The sequence below is a fragment of the Cyprinodon tularosa genome, unplaced genomic scaffold (genome assembly GCF_016077235.1).
Source record: "Cyprinodon tularosa strain WSP-4 unplaced genomic scaffold, ASM1607723v1 ctg596, whole genome shotgun sequence".
In the NCBI taxonomy this organism is placed as follows: domain Eukaryota; kingdom Metazoa; phylum Chordata; class Actinopteri; order Cyprinodontiformes; family Cyprinodontidae; genus Cyprinodon; species Cyprinodon tularosa.
In genome coordinates this window covers 335492-356668 of record NW_024039336.1, presented here as the reverse complement: position 1 = coordinate 356668, position 21177 = coordinate 335492, and the positions used below count along the sequence as shown (strand labels likewise).

Here is a 21177-nt window from a genome sequence, read left to right as displayed (position 1 = left end):
TCTCCAGGAAGCTTTCTCAAGTCATTTTTACGGAATGACTATGACATGGATGACTGGGAACCTTCATCAGCACTATAAATGAAGGTGATGTGATGGAAGCAGCAGCAAAGACACAACTTGCCTCACAGTTGTTCAATACTTTGTAATGTTTATTGGATCACAGAAGAATTAAAAACAACTGAACCTTATAGTTTTTGCAAAAAAAAAAAGGTTTTGTTTGATACACTTAAACACTTTAAATAGAGTGAAGTAAATGCTTTGATTTGTCGTAATGAAGTATTTTGATTAAACTAACTTAATCCAGCCATTCATCCTGTCCTGCTTATCCGTCAGGGTGGGGTTGGTGTCTATCTCCAGCAGTCTATGATAGAGAGGCTGCACAAATCGGCAGTAAGCATCACAGAGTCTAATAACCAAACACTTTCACACGTAAGGTCTGTTGAGAGACGCCAATTAACCTAAAAGTAATTTTTCTGGACTTTTGGGAAAGCTGGAGTAGAAAACTCCTGCATGCACAGGGAGAACACAGCAATCAAACCCAGGACCTTTTTTTTTCAATGCAACTGTGCTAAATAGTGCTCCACTGTGCAGCCTCTAAGTAGAACTTAATAAGAAAATGAATTTCTGATAACTTGGGATTTTATCACCTTGAAAACTTTGATGTAATCTTTTTACTTCTGTTAATCTAATCGGGTTTATCCAGAGTGCATGTACTGGTCTCCTAACCCCCATTTTCTGCTTTTTATAACCTGTATCTGAACACCTGGCTGTATGTATAGTGATACTCAGTTCAAAAACTAAATGCACAATTTCCTTCTGCACTTTTAAGACAATAACACTATGAATCCTCAGCCTTGCCATAAAGCTTTTTGCTTTCCCTCCCCCACAGTCTGGCAATCCCTCTTATCCACTACAATACATTACTGTCTTGACACACTAGTTCCTATTAATAGTATCACGCTTCCATTCTCTCACACTGCTCCTTTGTGCACTCCAGAACTTCACCAAATCCATCCTGAACGGATTATCTCCAACAATATAATGATGTTTTCCGTACAGCCAGGTCCAGCTCCTCCCTCGTTCTCTCTGACCCAAATAACTCAGACACTCTTTTTTCTTCAGTAAAATCCTCAAACACCCTTACATTATTTCCTCATCATTTACACTGGACACATGCCCTGCTTTCTACCCAGATCTGACATATGCAGTTATCCCTTCCCTTTATTCAGTAACATACCAACTTTTCAACCAATTTCTCCAACCCATGTCTCTGAACTCCTGTCAGACATGAACATTGACCCTGATTCAATGAACCCACAAACTTCCGGCTCATCTACAACCTTCCCTTCCTTTTAAAAAAATCTGGAACATGATGTACCCGTCCATCTAAGAACCCGACTCAGCAACCTGCAGCGTGTTTGAACCATTTCTGTCCAGCTTCCTCGCTCACAGCAGCACAGAAGCTTCAGGCTATTGCTTCTCCAATATCTCATCAAGAAGACTGCGATCAGTTCAGGAAACAGATTTAATCTGTCAGACTGCTTCACACTAGAACACTGACTAACTTTATCCATTAGTTTTGTGATTTAAGAGAGACTAAATTAAACCCTTATATTCAAAAATAAATAACTAAACATTTTTATGTTTAAAACTCTAAAAGCTTAAGTGCACTAATATCAAAACAATAGACTACATAATGTTTTTCCCAGCGTTCAGGAAGCTTATTATTTGCACTTGTGATTCAGCCAGCTGCACTAAAAGAAGAAAAGTAAACAACTGCTGATGGTGTGCCCTGTAGAGCAGGAGGCGGGGCCTCTGCTTTCAACCACTGAAATGCTGAAATTACATCTTCCTCACAAAGGCTGAGCTCCAAGAGTCTTTCTGTACTCATTAACTCTCAGCAAAAAAAGAAAAAAGGCATGGAGCTTGGATCAGTAGTTAGTGCGGTTAAGAGTAACAGGGTACTAATTGGTAACAAAGTCAGTCCGGCTGTGGTAATAATTAAAAATGGAAAAATACAGCAAATACTCTCAAGAAGTAATTTTACTGAGGATGTCGGCTGTGAGGTAAGCTGGCGGTCAACGCTTTGAATCCTTCCTGTCTGTTTGGTCAGAAATAGACATGAATCTCCATCACTGACTAATGAGCCTGACTGCAGGTGCTGGATGTGGGTGACAGCGTGGTGATGCCCGGCGTTGTAGACTGCCATGTTCATGTGAACGAGCCAGGTCGCACGTCGTGGGAGGGCTTCTGGACGGCCACCAGGGCTGCCGCAGCGGGAGGAGTGACAACTATAGTGGACATGCCCTTGTAAGTTTCAAATACACCCTTTGATCACTGCAGTTGTATGTTAAAACTGTGTGTTAGTAGTTCACAAAACTGCATGTTCTCTCTGCAGCAGCACACCTGATTTAAACGATAGCATGCCATCCCTCAGCAGCCATCGAGAGCTGCAACAGTCTGTAATCTTTCTTTTATGGTAGTTAGGTGTGTGGCAGTGAGGAGAAATCTAAAACACTAATGGTACTGGAGAATAATTGTTCTATATAAAGATCACAGGGGCTAGAGAGAATAAAAAGAAAAATATATTGACGTCTTGTATGACAGGATTACAAAGATCATACGAATGATCGATGAACTACGTGCTGAACATAGTATTCCAACTCTCATTGATTAATGTTCTGTTCCAAGGTCAACATGTACGCTTAGAAGCAGCATGCTGGATTGAAAGATTCAATGAAGAATTACAGTAAAGTTGAACACTGATGGCGTTGGATTTCTTGCGGTGTGAGCCCTGCAAGGAATCCACATGATTAAAATCAATGTATATGTTCACATCAGGTACAGCGCAGGTACAGCCAAAAGGGCCATACAGAGCAAAAAATAGTTTCTTTAAAAGGAATATGCTGGTGTAGATTCTCAGACCACAGGTGAAAGTCATTACAAAAAAGTTAAAAAACAATCCACTGGACTTTGTTTCTGAGGCCAGGCCCTCTATGTTGGGGGGGGGGGAACTCAGATTTCAGCTTTCAAAAACCTACAAATGCAGTAATTGAGTTGATTCCTTCCCGCTATCATGGCAACCCCAACCCCTTTACAGGAGAACAGAAGACGTCGCCTATTCATCCAGGCCAACAATTCCCTTTAACGACCCCCTTTCAGAGACATAGGCCCCGTCCACACAAAGTCAAACCCTGGCCTAAACGGACAAATTTTTCACCAAACCAGCCTCTCATCCATACGAAGCCGGCGTTTCGGGGGTCTGTAAACGATCTTTTTTTTATCAAGCCTTCAGAGTGGGAAGATTTTGAAACGCCTTTTTCGCGTTTCCATCTTTAAGCTCTAATCGCATTTTTTTTCTTACACGCATGCGTCATAGCGTCGCCTCTAAACACGCATGCGCGACACAGTATCACAACAACAATGGCGCCGTTGCTGCTAATGCTACACACCCTGCTGTCGGGCTTACAACAGAATCTTCTTCTTCTGGAATATCTCCAGGAAGAACAGAGCAATATCGACCACATAGTTCAGCACCTGAATTTGACTGAACCACGAAAATGGACCCGCAGGGCAACCATGTATAAATATTAGTGCGCATGGCCAACATTTCGTCGCCTATTTTTGCTTTGGCACCACAGCGCCACTTACAGGCCTGGCATACATTTTGCAGCGTTTTCATGCATTCCTGTGGACGCTCACATTTATTTTACGTCTCCGTCTTTACGACAAACGTTCTGGAAAATATTAGCGTTTCGTGTTCGTTTTGACTTTGTCTGAACGGGGCCATAGAGACATAGAGGTATGGGGCATTGCAGGCTAACAAAGAAACCAAATGACCCCCGTTCCAAAGGGGTGGATCCATTCGTCCATTTCTATTTGCATGTTTTCTAAACCAAAACAAGGCTTTGTTGGGCTGCTGGATAAAGAAACTCAACGCTATTTCTGACATGCAAATTGAAAAAGCTTCCTGGATGAGAAGAGAAAAGTCTTCAAACTTGGAAACAAAGTCCAGTGGATTGATTTTAACTTTTTTTGGAATCTGCAAGAAGGAATTTTGGTGGGAAATTGCAGCAGTCTTCATATCAAGCTACAGAACTTATAACCCAAACAGGAAAAGTCTTATAGGAAAAGTTGAATCAAAAAATAAGGGAAAAAGGGAATGTGAAAATTATGATGCAGTAGGCTGCAGCAAATGGGAGGGAGCTCAGCCTTAGGCTTAGAAAGCCTAAACAGACGGCATATACTGTCAGTAGTATAGTATTTATAGTATCATGTTATCCTAGAGGTGCAGTTCTTACTGATGCTAAATATATTATAGGGAAGATGAATAATGTAATAATGGGTTTTCACCTTGGTTTTACAGGTGCTCTATACTGATCTGCTCCTCATCTGAACTGAGCAGAGGTTCCACCTAAATGTTGGGCAGAGCATAAAACTAGCACTACCACTGAGCCAGACAGTACTTTATCACACCAGTTCCCCATGGGAGAGTATTTTCAAAAGCTGGAGAAATAGTCAAAAAACAAACAGAAAAAACTCTTTAAAATGATCAGAATATAATTATATATCTGTCATGGTTTAGGTGCTGATGGTTGTGCTTTTCCATCTGCCGCTGCTCACCTGTCTAATTGGTCCTGCAGCTGATTAGCGCCGTTCTGATTCACCTGGTTCCCTCAGCTATTTATGCCTTTCGCTTTCCTGCCATCAGCGCTAGATTATTCCAGCTGTTTGGTGAGAGTAACTCTAGCGTTTTGATTATTGTTCTGACTTTCTGATTCTGACCTGTTTCTGTTTTGTGGATCCCGAGTTTTGCTTTGGCCCTGCGGCTCTGTTAGTCTGATCAGTTCTGGACTGATTCCTGGATTCTACCGGCTTAGTGAACTTGGACTGTTCCTTCTTTCCTCGGCTTGGATTCTCCCTTGGCACCTCTTGGGCTCTCTGATCTTCTGGTCCATAAACCTGGTTCTCCTTCGACTTCGGCTCAGGATATTCCATTCTAGACACTGCTGCTCCCCGGCGTCGGCTGGCGTAGGCTCTGCCCCTCACCCGGAGCTCTGAAGGCAGCGCCCGCTGTAAGCGGTGGACAGTCTCTCTTAGATTCATCACCTTCCTCTCAGATCGGACTGAACTCTGGACCAGGTCAGGGACTATAACTCTTAGTCGATGCCAGCCTTTAATTCTGAGTCACTGACCTGAGTTTCCATTCCTTCAGGGGATCCGGTAATCCGCTCCAGCTGAAGAGCTTTCTGTTAAAATAAAGACTTGTGTGAAATCATCTGAATCTGTCTGCTTGAATATTGAGTCCAAAGTTTCGAGTTGTTGACAATATTATTGATGTCTACATGTGGGTTTGTAGCCTATTAATTGTTTTGAGGCATTCAAGAGCATAATCTCTCTCTCAAACTTTCACACTTTGTTAAATTAGATTATTTCATTATATAGTAAAAGGGTAAAAGTTTCGTCTGGTTTAACGTTAGAGAAGACAATGAATGGAATGTAAATATCTAGTCTCAACTGTAGGCTTTGTAGAAGCAGTTTTATTGTCCTATATCAGAATCAGAAATCAGAATGTATCCTACAACATGGCCCTATACTTACTTAGCAACAAAACAGTACATCTTGAAGTTCAAGTATGAGTCTTAGCAATAATAAAGTCTCTAATGCTGTAGAATATAAATATCTGGCTGGCTTGCCAAATATGGAAGCAGTAGTACTGCGTTATGTAGTCCTGTTTCTGACCTTATGCCCACTTAGCAACACAGAGAATGCAACATGTAAACAGGGAGTCACGTACGAATCTTGGCAAAAACAGGGTTCTTCCTGGCTGACTCGCACGCAATCAGGTCATGAGCTAAGATATTTCCAGGAAGAGCATCCAGTCGTGCACGTGCATCCACACAGTGCGATGTGGAAACTATAAATGCCGCCCACAATGGAGTGAAGGTTGGGGGAAATTACAGATGTGAGGACATAGCGCTGAATGTATGAAGTGTTTAAGACAGCTGTATGAATTCGGTTTTGTAAATAAATGTTCCCCCCTCCGGATGATAGATGGTGTGAATCGTCAGCCTTCTTTCTGTCATATGGGAATTCTACCAATGAGCTTCCATAGCTTCAGCTGGATTGTCATTGTTGTCCATTTTTTCTTTACTTTAGCTTCAAAGCTTTACAGCGTTTTCAGCTTTGAAGCCGATGTCAGACGGGATGCCTCTGCTGCTTGCTGCTTGTTAAGAAAGCATTTGCTTCTCACCTCTCCAGAAACAGCATCCCTCCAACTACGACACTTAGAAATTTTCACGAGAAGCTGAAGGGGGCCACAGAGACGTGCTTTGTGGATGTGGCCTTCTGGGGAGGCGTTGTACCTGGAAATCAGGTACAGTGGAGCAAATGTAGTGAAAATAAAACGAGTACCATATCTCTTTAATATTGTTATACCAAGGACTTACCAAAATATCAACCCGTCCAATTAGCTTGAACTTCGGCCCATGATCCAGGCTGGAATTGCTGGCTTCAAATGTTTCCTCATCAACAGCGGCGTTGACGAGTTTCCCCATGTGGAGGAGTTTGACCTCCATACAGCCATGAAGCAGCTTCAGGGGACAGGAAGTGTCCTCCTGGTGATTTCCTCCACTTACCTCTGAATGATTACCGTCTCTGATGAAACCTCTAGTGACGAACTAAAACATTTGTTTTGTCTCCTCTAGTTTCACGCAGAGCTGGATGTTCAGCCAACATCAGGGAAGACTGATGGTGGTAAAAGTCTCACACTTTAAATGAAATGAAGTTGTAGACTGTGAAAATACTTTCTTTCTGCTCTTTGGTACATTCATTGTCTGAACAGGAAAAAAATTATTTTAGGCAAAACTGCTAAAGATTTTTGTAATAATTTACAACAGTAAACTAATTAGGATTTAATTTAATCAAGAATTAATTTAGACAGAAATCTTTGAATACCAATTTCATTAGGATAAAGAAATAACTTTTGTTTTCATTCAATTTTCTTTATAACCCTCCCTTCCTGCGTTTAGACCCTTCCAAGTACTCCACTTTCCTTCAGTCCCGACCAGATGTTATGGAGATAGAAGCTATCCGGACTGTTACAGAACTCTGTCTGCGATACCAGTAAGAGATTGGAACGTTAATACAGTTCTTTACAAACAAAGCTTTGAAATTATAATTTGGATTATTAGTTCAATACTAACAAAATGAGAGAAAGACAAACATTTGGAAAGGGATACTAACACTATAATAGAATAAGACCAACATTTTTCGTTTTTTATCATAAACACGTCTGGATGAAATTGTCAGTAACTCTATAATGAAAGAAAAACCCACAATGGTGTCAGAAACAAGTTGAATCAGACAAACATAGTGATAAATAAAAGTGCTATAAAAAGTAACTAAAACAAAGGCACACATTGCTTTTCAACCGTGCTTCAATAGAATCGTTTAAAAAATATATATCGGAAACAGACCTTGAAAAGAATGATGGTAACACTAGAAAATACTGAAAATACTATGACGTAAGGGGCATGTTAAATCAATGGGTGCTCACTGATTAGCATAGCGGGTGTCTTTAATCTAGTAACCAGCGAGTGGGCCGATATGCAATGCTCAGGAAATAAAGGGAACAAAAAAATATGGAACATAACAACACAATATAACATAAAATAAAACAAACTTCTGTGAAATCAAACTGTCCACTCAGGAGGACCACTGGTTGACGATCAATTTCACCTGCGGTTGAGCAAATGGGATAGACAACAGGTGGAAATTAGTGGCAGTTAGCAAGACTCACTCTATGAAGGATCAATGCCTTTGCTTTCTGATGCTTTACCCCTTGCTCACACTGGCTCCGGTGCGGTTACCGAGCCGACGGAAACCGCAACTCCCGCACACCCCCTCTCACACCGCCCTTTTGACTACGGTGCGGTGCGGCTCTGCGGCTCCGGCAACAGGTCCGGAGATATAACAGAAGTTCACTTGTGTTCACGTAACTTCACGCGATAACACGGCCCAAATAAGGATATTAGCGAGAGCTTGTTGCGGAGGGCTCCGGCACGCCGCAAGGATAGCTTTCTTGCGGAATTTTCTGCAGCGCCGGAGTGTCTCGGTAACCGCAGCCGGACAGCTCAGCAGCCGGTGAGAGAGGTTTACGTCTTTTTAATGACTTGGAATCACTGCGGCGCCGCACCCACCGCACCGCAAAGGTAAGACCGGAGTCGGTGTGAGCCGGGGGTCAGTCGCTTTCACATGTTGGTGCATTCACACTCATGAGACTGATTCTACAACACATACAATTGGTTTAGGTAGTGCAGCTCATCCAGGATGGCACATCAATGTAAGCTTTGGCAAGAAGCCTTGCTGTGTCTGTTAGCGTAGTGTCCAGGGGCTGAAATCACTACCAGGAGACAGGTCAGTACACCAAGAGACCTAGAGGAGGCTGTAAGCGGGCCACAACCCTGTTATTTAAGCCAAAGTTGACTTAAAGCTACAGTGTGTAATAATTACAGGGATATACAGTCAGAAATGTAATATATTATACATAACTATGTTATTTATCATCATCTACGAGCTCAGCCTCTTAACCTTAATATTTGCGTTGCCTTAGAATTCGTTATTTATAATTACATAGGAGCGGGTCTCGCAGCCATGGAGGCAGACATCTTTGCGCTACGGCAGCGCAGAGCCAACAAGCTAGCAATTGCGAGATCGCCCATTACGCTCGAAAGTAACTATGGCAAGTTGAGAGAGATGAACTGAGACGGTACAGAAATCTATACCCTACACAGACTAATGAAATACTATCTGTAAAATTATCTATGTAAACAAACCTCATCACTTGAGAAGGTAGGTGATGCTGACGTCGTGGAAGACATTTTGTCCCGTACCGCTCGCCGTACTGTTGGGGGGGAGAAGCGGTGGGGGGGAGATGTTCATGTTGCTGCGGTCTGCAGTCTGGACGTTAGATGTCGCTGAAAATTACACACTGTAGCTTTAATTTGCCAAACTTTATCTTGACGAGCCATAAATCTTCTGGAAGAGCGCCCTTTGGACAGATGAGACAAAACTGGAGCTTTTTACAAAGACATATCAGCTCTGTGTAAACAGATGGAACACCTAAGCATATAAAGAAAAAGAGACTGTCCCAACTGTGAAACACGGAGGTGGTTCTGTTCAATCTGGCACAGGGTGTCTTAAAGCTCTGCAGGGTACAGTGAAATCTCAAGACTATAAAAGGATTCTAGATAGAAATGTGATTCTCAGAGTCAGAGAGCTTGGCCTCAGTTGCAGGTCAACAGGATAATGACAGAAAACCCACAACTACAAACAGCCAAGAAAGGCTAACCGACCAAATCCGACTCGGTGACGGTAGCCTGGACACTGGCGGCCTCTTGCTTCCCCCCATCTGCCTAACCGGCCCCAGCCCCCATAGAAGTCTCCAGTGGCAAAATACAGAAACGTTCAAAGGGTATAAATATATATACCGTAAATCCTCTAATATAGGCCCGGGCCTTTATTTCACTCAAGTGCATCGAGGTCCAGGCCTTTATTGGAAAGAGGCCAGAATTAGAGACAGGCCTCTATTGCTATTTGAGCAAAACAGACTACCAGTGGAATGAATAAAAAGGAGATTTTGTGTCTATTTGAACCTATAAAACACTAGGTTCATTTATTGAAAAAGTACAGTTACCATGTCTCGCTTGGTTTGAAGTAAAAAAGAAAAAACAAATCCTCCAATTCTGTTTAATCCTCCTCCTCAGTTTCCTCCTCCTCTTCATCTCTCCCTTTAATCTCCTCATCACTCGCGCTCCTCCTCATGTTCTGCTGCGTGTCTGTTCTCTTCTTCACGCAGACGGGCAGTAGTCAGGGCCTGTCGTCCAGCTGCGCAGGGCTGTGGTACTTGTATGTTACTACCACAAGTATAATGTTGAGGTATGCCCAGAAAAAACGTTTATAGCCCCGGCCTGTATTAGAGACCGGCCATTATTTACCTCCTCTGACAGCGAGACCGGCCAATGTTAGAGTCCCGGCCGCTAATGGAATACAGGCCAATATTAGAGAATTTACGGTATATATTTTTTTTATCTCTACATTCCCATTTTGTCGAAAGAGGATTTTTTTTCCATTGAGGTGTTGTGTTTTAGTTTACCGTAAATTCTCTAATATAGGCCCGGGCCTTTATTTCACTCAAGTGCATCGCGGTCCAGGCCTTTATTGGATACAGGCCAGAATTAGAGACAGGCCTCTATTGCTATTTGAGCAAAACAGACTACCAGTGGAATGAATAAAAATGAGATTTTGTGTCTATTTGAACCTATAAAACACTAGGTTCATTTATTGAAAAAGTACAGTTACCATGTCTCGCTTGGTTTGAAGTAAAAAAAAAAAAAAAATCCTCCAATTCTGTTTAATTCTCCTCCTCAGTTTTTCTCCTCCTCTTCATCTCTCCCTTTAATCTCCTCATCACTCGCGCTCCTCCTGTTCTGCTGCGTGTCTGTTCTCTTCCTCGCGCAGACGGGCAGCAGTCAGGGCCTGTCGTCCAGCTGCGCAGGGCTGTGGTACTTGTATGTTACTACCACAAGTATAATGTTGAGGTATGCCCAGAAAAAACGTTTATAGCCCCGGCCTGTATTAGAGACCGGCCATTATTAACCTTCTCTGACAGCGAGACCGGCCAATGTTAGAGTCCCGGCCGCTAATGGAATACAGGCCAATATTAGAGAATTTACGGTATATATTTTTTTTATCTCTACATTTTTTTCCATTTAGGTGTCGTGTTTTAGTTTAGTTTATTATTCAGATTCCAGTTAGCTGAGTTTTACAGACAGTTATTCCTTTGTGTTCCTTCTAAAAAACATAAATATAAAAAAAAAATTTCAATGCGACAAAAAACAGCTAAATGTACAACTGAAAAGAGACATTTCGATAGAATTAAATAGAATTGACAAAAAATGAAATAAGATAAAAATGTAAAATGTCTACATCTATCATCCACAACCTGCATAATAATAATCTAACCTATAACGCACAAATCGTTCATTTACAAGTAGTCAGCACCAAAGTATCTCTAAATTTGTGCTTTGAATACAGACTTTTATCCTGTTTAGTACTTTTAAAACTATTTGTTTCATCTAGTAGCATAGCAATAGGATTCGCTAGTATGTTTTTGAACTGACAAAAAAAGGCGGATTTTTAAGTTTCATTATTCTTCCAACAATCTTCCTGTTTCAGGGTGCGATGCCATATTGTTCACCTGTCATCTGCAAAGGCTCTGAAACTGATCCAGAAAGCTCGACAAGCTGGAGCCCCCTTAACAGTGGAGACGACCCATCATTATCTCAGCTTATCGGCTGAAAACGTGCCTGCGGGGGCCACCCAGTTTAAGTGTTGTCCACCTATCCGAGACTCTGCCAACCAGGTAGATAGACTCTTCTTTAACTCCAAAAACATACATTTCACTTGTGGAAAAGTAAAAGCAATGATTTGAATGTGGATTTTATTTTCTAGGAGCAGTTATGGTCTGCGCTGAAAACAGGACAGATCGACATGGTGGTGTCTGATCACTCGCCCTGCACCCCTGACCTTAAGAAACCGGAGCGTGGCGACTTTATGGAGGCTTGGGGAGGGATTTCATCTTTGCAGTTTGGTACGGTGTTCGGATGTTGATTGAACTGGTGGCTGCTGTCAAAGTCACGAAATCAGTTACACACTAGATCATCATATCACTTAAAGGTTTAAAAAAACAGTAAAAATGTAATTCTGTGGCTTTATAAATCTTGTATTTTATGTTAAAGAGACATTATGTAATTTCTACTGAACAATATCTTTGAAACAGCCTTTTTATTTGACCCTTTAAGTCGTAGGGAAGCGGCTGTTCCAACCGTTGCATTTCCGAGTTCTCCCAGTGGTGCACGACTTTACACGAGTGAATAAAGTGAATGTGGTTGGTCGATTATCAAGGGGGCGGGATTGTTGTGGCGGAAGGTTCGAAAGAAATTATGGCTGTGGTCGGTTTGTCTGAAGCATCTTGCTAACCAGTTAGCAACTTAGTGCTAGCAGGTTACCAATGGGAAATTCCATTGGGACCAAGTAGCACTAAATTGGTGCCTTAGAAACGACGCTGTCAAGGAACGCTATGGACAGCGGAAACATGCAAGAGGAGGAGAGTTTAGTGTCGGAGGTCGTGGATGAGTCTCCTCCGTCATCCATTTTTTATTTAGAGGAGGAAAGCGGGGACGAAGATGTTGTGGAAGAGGACGCCAGGGCGGCAGAAACTTGGTTTGGTGTAGAAGGCTTCCAGCCGTACATGTTTGAGCCCTTGCCTCGCAACGCTGCCAGTTCTGTTAGCTCTACGCCTGCCGAAGACACAGACGTCCATCCCCCTGAACACTGGGACGCAACTCAATGGGAAAGGAAAGGATTCTGGTTTCAACCGTTGCGTATATTAGCTGCGACACATGAATCAAGATGCTATGACCGAAAACATGTGATTGACAGATGAGCGTTGATATAGGATTGGCTGAATTTAGGTGTTCAGGCTGACGTAGAACTAACTGGCCTGCAGAAGATAAAGGAAACAAAAAAACAACACAGATTTTAAGACAGGATTTTTTTAATTAGAAATTTTCTAACTTTTGGGACAATATGGTCTGATAAAGAGAACATTTATATACATGTTTAAGCCAGAATTATTTGAATTTTAAATATGACTTCCCTACAACTTTAAGACTAAACCAGTGTTTGACGCTTCAGAAGTTCAGAGTTTATACGTCTCTAAGCCTGTAGCCTGTTCTCCTGAATTTACTTAGCGTGGCGCCATGTTTAACGCGTCCAACCTAGCAAACAATGGAAGCGTAATAGTCAAGATGGATTTTGTGGATACTCAGAAGTGAGCGGCATCCAGCTCAACTCAGACATCAGTGGCAATGCTAGTAAGGTGAATCAAATGTGAACTAAGAGATGGAGCAGAAGAGTGCTGCAGTTTTGTGTTTGGGCCATAGGTGGCATTATCATTAGAAAACTCTGTAATGCCTCTTTAAGCCATTATTTTTTATTGCAGTTTTTTTGCAGTTATCTATCTCTAGAGTTAACGGTATTTAGTGTCTGCTTAATGGAGCTTAAAAAAAGAATATCTGCCCAGATGTTTTTATGGATTTCATATATATTAATTGCATTCTTTTCAAATTGTGTTCTACAGTTCACATTCTCTTCCCTTCTGCAGGCAGGCTTTCCTCTGGATTGGGGTGGGGGGTTGCATTTCTACTGGTCTGCATTGATGTTAGCAACAAGATTTTTATTAATCAATGTACAATAGATTGTGTTAGTTTTAAATTAATTAATATTGGAAGAAAAAAAAAGCAATTCAGAAAACTCAATCTGGAAAAGAGAATTAAAAAAAATATCACAGTTGGAAATAAATTGATTGAAAATCGAAAAATTGAAAAACAAAATAACACTCTTTTTATTTTTATTTTTTTGGGGGGGTCCTTTGTTGCCTTTCTGGATTGCACATTTAAAGGAAATTATTTTTTCCAAAAGTGTTCTTGGCTGCAATAATACTCGTACTCGTCGTCTCCCGCTTTATTAGGAACCGGGTCGCGGGGGCAGCAGACTAAGCAGAGACTCCCAGACTTCCCTCTCCGCAGACACCTCCTCCAGCTCTGCTGGGGGAAGCCCTAGGCGCTCCCAGGACACGCTGGAGAGACGTAGTCTCCTGGGTCGTTCCCTGGGCCTCCTCCCAGTGGGATGTGCCTGGAACACCTCCCGAGGAAGGCGTCCAGGGGGCATCCGAAGAAGATGTCCGAGCCACCTCAACTGACTCCTCTCGATGTGGAGGAGAACCGGCTCTACACTGAGCCTCTCCCGAATGACCGAGCTCCTCACCCCATCTCTAAGGGAGAGCCCAGCCACCCTGCGGAGGAAGCTAATTTCAGCCGCTTGTATCCGGGATCTCGTTCTTTCGGTCATGATCCAAATTTCATAACCATAGGTGAGGGTAGGAACGTAGACCGAACGGTAAATTGAGAGCCTTGCCTTTTCGCTCAGCTCTCTCTTCACCACGACAGCTTCAATAATAATTGAGCACAATTCACACTATGGCATTAAGGAGGTTAATAATTAACAGACTCAACACGAGAAGCAGATTAAACCAGAGTGGAGCTGATTGGACTTAAATTCTTGTGTTTCAGATGTAAAGCACGGTGGTGGAGGGCTGATGATGTAGACCTAACTAGAGCTGGATCTGGGTGCTTTGTAGTCATTCAAGGAATAATATTTTTTGTTAGTCAATGGTAGAAACAGATCAGTGACCTTAAATCATTACTGCACATCAATTCAGGAAGGTTTATGTTTTCCAAATAACAGATTTCCCACTTTTTAGAAAGTTCATCCAAAAGTCCAAAACTATTCAATTCTCAGAAAGAAAAAAATGTTTTGAAAAGAGATCAAGCCCCACTCTGGGTCCCTAAACCCCACACTGCTCCCCGGGCGCCACACGGTGGCAGCCTGCTGCTCCCAAAGGTCATGGGTTAAATACAAAGAGGGAATTTCTCCAGTGTGACATTAATAAAATTCAATTATTATTATTAATATATGTTCAAACTTCCTAAAATAGCTGGATTTGGCTTAATTTCAACAGGTGAAATGAAAATTGTTTCCCTAAAAAATTAGATAATTTGCTATTTTACAGCTGAAATAAGATAATGGAGTTATTTTTTTTTTCTATTTTTCTATTATCTTATTCCTTTGGCAAATTGCCTCAATAAAACAGAAAAAAACACTTTTTTTTTAAAAAGAGAAATTGACTTAATTCATTAACATATTTTGTGTTTAAGAACCATGTTGAGACAAAATACCAGATACAACAATAAGAACTGTGGTGTAGGAGCAATTATTGGGTTTGATTATGTGAGCATAAATGAGGCAACTCCTTCAAGCTATTTAAATTTTCACATACCCAGAAGTTCTGGGCGAGGAGGAGGAGTAGCAACAATCTTCCAGTCTGACTTACTGATTACTCCCAAAACAGTTAATACCTACAACTCTTTTGAACATTTAACCCTTAATTTCCCTGATCCAAATTTCAAGGCAGGAAAACCTCTTCTTTTTGTAACTTTGTATCGTCCACCAGGTCCTTACTCTGAATTTTTAGATGAGTTTTCAGAGTTCCTTTCTGATTTGGTATTAAATACTGACAGGGTCATCATAGTGGGAGATTTTAACATCCATGCTGACATTGAAGGCGATAGCTTAAGAGCAGCCTTTAATGCTATCTTAGACGCTATTGGCTTTGTTCAAAATGTGAATAGTCCCACACATTCTCATTTTCATACTTTGGATCTTGTGCTGACATACGGCATAGAATGTGAAGAAATAACAGTATTTCCTCACAACCCTTTCCTCTCTGACCACTTTCTAATAACCTTTAGGATTACTTTAACAGAGTTCTCCTCCCCCAAAAGAAGGTTCAATTTTAGTAGATCTTTATCAGATAGTGCAGTTATAAATTTGGAAGAATCTGCTTCACTTTCTCTCTCCTCTGTGTCGCTGAGCAGTGCTTCAGAGTGCAAAAGCTTAGCTTATTCCCCTTCACAGGTTGATGATTTTGTTGATGGGGTTGCTAGTTCTCTGCGTATTGCCTTAGACAACGCAGCTCCTTTGAAAATGAAAACCGTTAAAAATAGAAAGCTTGCTCCTTGGTTTAATGCAGAGCTGCGTACTTTGCAGCAAAATGCTAGGAAACTGGAGAGAAAATATCGCTCCACAGGCCTGCGGGAGTCCTTCCTAGTCTGGAAAAATGGTTTAATGCTGTATAAGAGGACCCTTTGTAAAGCAAGAGCAGCATACTTCTCCTCATTAATAGAGAAGAATAAGAATAATCCTAGATTTCTTTTTAATACAGTTGCCAAACTCACCCAGAGCCATAGCTCTGTTGAACCGTCCATTCCACCTGCTCTTAGCAGCAATGATTTTATGGGATTCTTTATAAATAAGATTGATCTTATTAAAAATAAAATCATAAGCACTCCTCTATCCGCGATTGTACCTGAGGTAGTCATGGAATCTGAACCGGGTTTAGACTGCTTTGATCCAGTTGAACTTTCTGAATTAGCAAAATTATTGTCTTCATCTAAGCCTTCAACTTGTATGTTAGATCCAGTTCCAACCAGGTTATTTAAGGAGGTATTCCCTTTGATCTCCTCCTCCATTTTAGATGTGATTAATCTATCTCTGTTACAGGGATATGTACCTAAAGCTTTTAAGGTTGCTGTAATTAAACCTCTGCTTAAGAAACCGTCTCTTGACCCAGATGACTTGGTCAATTATAGACCTATATCCAATCTTCCTTTCTTATCCAAAATTCTTGAGAAAGTAGTTGCCAAACAAGTTTGCGATCACTTACACCATAATGAACTTTTTGAAGAGTTTCAGTCTGGCTTTAGAGCTCATCATAGCACTGAAACAGCTCTGGTGAAAGTCACTAATGATATTCTCATGGCCTCAGATAATGGACTTGTATCTGTGCTCGTCCTGTTAGATCTTAGTGCTGCATTTGATACAGTTGACCATAATATTCTTTTAGAAAGACTTGAATATTTTGTTGGAATTAAAGGAACAGCTCTAGACTGGTTTAAATCTGATCTATCTGATCGAATTCAGTTTGTTCATGTTAATGATAGATCTTCAACACGCTCAAAGGTTACCTGTGGAGTACCACAGGGATCAGTGCTAGGACCAATTCTCTTTACTTTATACATGCTCCCAATTGGTAGAGTTATTAGACAGCATGGGATTAATTTCCACTGTTATGCTGATGATACCCAGCTATATCTGTCTATAAATCCAGATGAAGCTAACCCATTACATAGATTACAGGCATGTCTTGAAGACATAAAAACCTGGATGACTCTTAACTTTCTGCTTCTGAATGCAGATAAAACAGAAGTTATAGTCTTTGGACCAGAGTCTCTGAAAAAGAAACTGATTAGTCAGTCACTTCATTTGGATGGGATTAAACTGATTTCAGATAATAAAGTAAAAAATCTTGGTGTTATTTTTGATCAGGACCTGTCATTTAAATCCCATATCAAAGAGGTTTCTAGAATTTCCTTCTTTCATCTGAGGAACATTGCAAAAATTAGAAATATCCTGTCCAGGGGTGATGCTGAGAAACTAGTCCATGCATTTGTTACTTCAAGGCTGGACTATTGTAATTCTTTACTATCAGGAAGTCCACAAACTGTAGTTAAAAGCCTTCAGCTGATCCAAAATGCTGCAGCCAGAGTTCTGATGAAAATGAAAAAGAGAGATCATATCTCTCCTATCCTGGCTTCTCTTCATTGGCTTCCTGTTAAATCCAGAATAGAATTTAAAATCCTCCTTCTCACAAATAAAGCCTTAAATAGCCAAGCTCCATCTGATATCAGAGATCTGATTGTTCCTTATGTTCCTAACAGAGCACTTCGCTCTCAATCTGCAGGTTTACTAGTGGTTCCTAGAACTTCTAAAAGTAGAATGGGAGGCAGATCTTTTAGTTATCAGGCTCCTCTCCTGTGGAACCAACTACCAGTTTTAGTCCGTGAGGCAGACACCTTGTCTACTTTTAAGGCTAGGCTTAAAACTTTCCTTTTTGATAAAGCTTCTAGTTAGAGTGGCTCAGGTTATCCTGAGCTATCTCTATAGTTCTGCTGCTATAGGCTTAGACTGCTGGAGGACATAGGGACCCCTTTTTCATCATTCTGCTTCATTCTCTCTCTGTTCTCCTAACTGCAGAATCTGTTAGTTCAATCTCTAACCTTCTGCTCTCTCTGCTTTTCCTCAGAGTAGCTTTGCCTCGTCTGTTCCTGTTTGGCTGTGACTCCATCCTGGAAAGAAACATCAGCTGTGCTGCTTCCATCAACACCCTTGTTTATAGATGTTGGAGATCGGCCTGTTTTCCAGTGTGGTCCTGTTTCTCTGACCGTGACTGAGTGGATGTGCTCTCTTCGTCCTCTGGCATGGGAGCTGCCTTGGAGCTCGTCTGCCTGGCTGTGTGTTTCCTGGACGGGGCCGCCTTTTACAGCTGCTTTTTGTGTCTCTGCTTCTGTCTCCTTGAACCCCAGTGGGCCTCAGCAGATGGCCGCTCACACTGAGCCTGGTTCTGCTGGAGGTTTCTTCCTGTTAAAAGGGAGTTTTTCCTCTCCACTGTCGCTACAAGCATGCTTAGTGTGAGGGATTGTATTTGAGTCGATGCAATCAACTGGTTTTCCTTAGATAGAAAACTTTGTATCAATTTGACTGTATGATCTGGTTGAACTGTAAAGTGCCTTGAGATGACATGTGTTGTGAATTTGGCGCTATATAAATAAACTGAATTGAATTGAAATTGAATTGAATTGATTTGTGGTCAGATGATCACAGATCTCAGAAAAAACATTGTCAGGTCAATGAGTCGAACTAGAACTCCTCTCTATATTGAAGTATTTTAGAGAAAAAAAAAAGCTAATCTGTGTGCTGCAACAGTAAATACAAGGTCCAGACTTTAAAACTTATTGATTTAAAAAATAACAGACTCCAGCTTTATGGGGAGATCCAGTGGACTGCGTGAGCTGATACTAGAGCTTCAATCAGAGACCTGGAAGATGGAGGTCCAGCTTGGATAACACAGGTTGAGAGAACCTGTCCATGATGAGCAAGCATGCAGCGACAGTGGAGAGGAAAAAGTCCTCATAGGAAAAAAAAACCCTCCTGAGAACCTGAGACGCGGGACACACTGAGAGTCCAGGAGGGATGAAACTCTGATGAAGCTTTAGCTACGATGGTGGAGGAGGGGCTGGAGGGGGGATGATCTGAATTAAGTCAAAGCGCATCCGCCGCCTGAGCACAGAGCAGACAAGTTGTGGATCGGAGGCCTTTTAAGATGAACTTTGGATGCCGATTGGCTTTCGTTGAGGTGTGGTTCAAAGCTGATTGGCTGAGTCGCAGGTGGATGAAGGAAAGCAATGAGTTTCTTCAGTTGAACGTCCGCCTAGCCTCCATGAGTCAAAGCCCAGCAACAGACAGCCTGTAGAAAGGTCATTCATGCAGCCCCATGGAAGCAGAGGAACTAAAGGAAGTTTCTGACATTCTGACTGCTGCCATTTTTCAGGTTTGCCTCTGTTCTGGAGTTCAGCCAGTAGGAGAGACTTCCAGCTGTCTGATGTGGTCAGACTCCTCAGCAGGAACACAGCCTACCTGAGCGGGCTGGGCCACCTGAAGGGCACCCTGGCCCCTGGATTTGATGCCGACTTGGTCATATGGGACCCAGAGACAGCTTTTCAGGTTAGTGTGAGGTATTCGATGTTAGCCGCCGTCAAGAGTGCATTTGGTTTCAGCTTTTCTTTCACTTCACAGATTGAAGAAGATATCATACAGCACAGAAATAAGGTATTTAAACCTGTATAAATCAAAGGAAAAACATGTTGCAAAGATTAGATGTTCACTCAAACGACTGATTGTGTATGTGTGTGTGCGCAGCTGACCCCGTACCTGGGCTTCACACTGCAGGGTGTGGTGCGCGCTACCATCCTGAGGGGACAGCTGGTGTTCAGAGACGGGAGCTTCTGCTCTGAACCTCTAGGGAAACATCTCCTCATCCCTCAGAGGACGAGTCCTTCACAGCTCTGAAGGAGGCTCTGTTTATAAAACTCATTTGTTAAATTATGGACTTAATTCTGAGCTTAAATTGCTGTTTGTCTTTCTATCCTTTCTAATAAACATCTAGGTACAGCTGGATAATGAGCTAATAGTTTTTGATTTAGTCTTTAAGCTTTAATTTCAATGAGTTAATGCGTTAAATCCAATGCTTCAATATCTAGAGGAAGGTCTGAGCAGCAGGTATTTTGCAGTGAGGCTTCATCGATACAAAACCTCTAAAGACAAACCCACTGGCTCCATCCTGCAACTTGTGTCACTTTCATTTTGTTTGACCTTATTGACTGTATGAAACATGTGAGCTAAAGAGCAAAGAGAGGCAAGCCTTAATAAAGGAACAGCAGCATTTTAACTCAACAATTAGTTGTAGAGTGGAAAAAATAATTAAAACACAAATAAATGCTTGAACATAATAGCCTGTGTTATTTATGTGTGTGATGTTTTTTCACTTGGGGTCTTGATTTACTGAAACAAAAGAGCCGGTTAATAAGCTGCATAGGAAAGGAAGTGTCATGATTTTATTCAAAGATCTGACCCACATGCAGAAAACCAATCAGAGAGACAAGGGAAGGGTTAACAGGTTTATTGAGAACTGGTAGGGATGGGTCCAGTGCTGCTCTGAACACCGGCGAACCGGGACTGAAAAGAGAAGAGGAAGTTCATGTGGTTAGTTCAAGTTCAGTGGGAAATTTGAGCTTTGATTTGCAAAAGGGAGTAAAGGCAACAGGACTCACGTTTCCAGAAAAGGTGTCTTTCTTTGAATCCAGTCGGTGTGGGTTGTTCCAGTAATTGAGTTGCTCGTTGGAGGGCGGACAGGGTTTACCCAGGTTAAGGTGTTTCCTTGAGGAACGGAGGAGCTGACTGCCACTTAGATTTCCTTTGGTACTTCAACGGATCTTGTGGAGATGAATCCCCTATTCAGTGTGAAGCTCAAACAATCCTTTGGGGAAAAGTATCCAAACCTCCAGTTTGAATCCCCAGCTCAGTCCTTCCAGGGGGAGAAGGTCCAAAACATCCAGTTTGCAGGATGACCTCCTGCCGAGAGGCAAAGACAAAACAACAGGATTAAGGCTCAGGTTGACAAAACTCAGTTTGACTCAGCAAAACTCAGCTTGGCTAGAGTACCCAAAACTGGCAACACTCTGGCGTCGAGGTAGTGGCAGTCAGCAGCTTAAGAGTCCTCCGTTAATGAGGCAACCATCCGCAGGTGTGTGAGAGGGCCAACGAGAACCAGGCGCCACCTGGTGGTGGAGGGAAAACAAACAAAAACACAACCAACACAAACTGGATTCCTAACAGGAAGGACAATGGTGGAGAAGAGAGAGGGGGTTTCAGGACACCACATCAGGCCACAGATTAAGTCACAAGAGTCAGAAAAGTTCTCTGTTTTTGGAGATGACTTTGGACCAGCAGATTAAGGCTTTTACTGCATTAACAAGGCCAACATAATCCCTATGAAACCCTACATCAGCTTTTATTTTCTGAGACTTGACAGCTTTT

The 21177-nt window shown here is 41.9% G+C and overlaps 1 protein-coding gene across 1 annotated transcript; it reads left to right on the top strand.

Annotated features, from left to right (window-relative positions):
• Positions 1-1852: 1852 nt before the first annotated feature.
• zgc:103559 lies at positions 1853-19764 on the top strand. Its single transcript, XM_038306889.1, has 11 exons — positions 1853-2066; positions 2159-2310; positions 6262-6376; positions 6474-6620; positions 6708-6756; positions 7032-7125; positions 11239-11425; positions 11515-11653; positions 19133-19305; positions 19378-19410; positions 19501-19764. Exons 1-11 carry the CDS (start codon positions 1920-1922, stop codon positions 19648-19650), a joined length of 1386 nt encoding a protein of 461 aa, XP_038162817.1. The 5' UTR covers positions 1853-1919; the 3' UTR covers positions 19651-19764.
• Positions 19765-21177: the final 1413 nt, after the last annotated feature.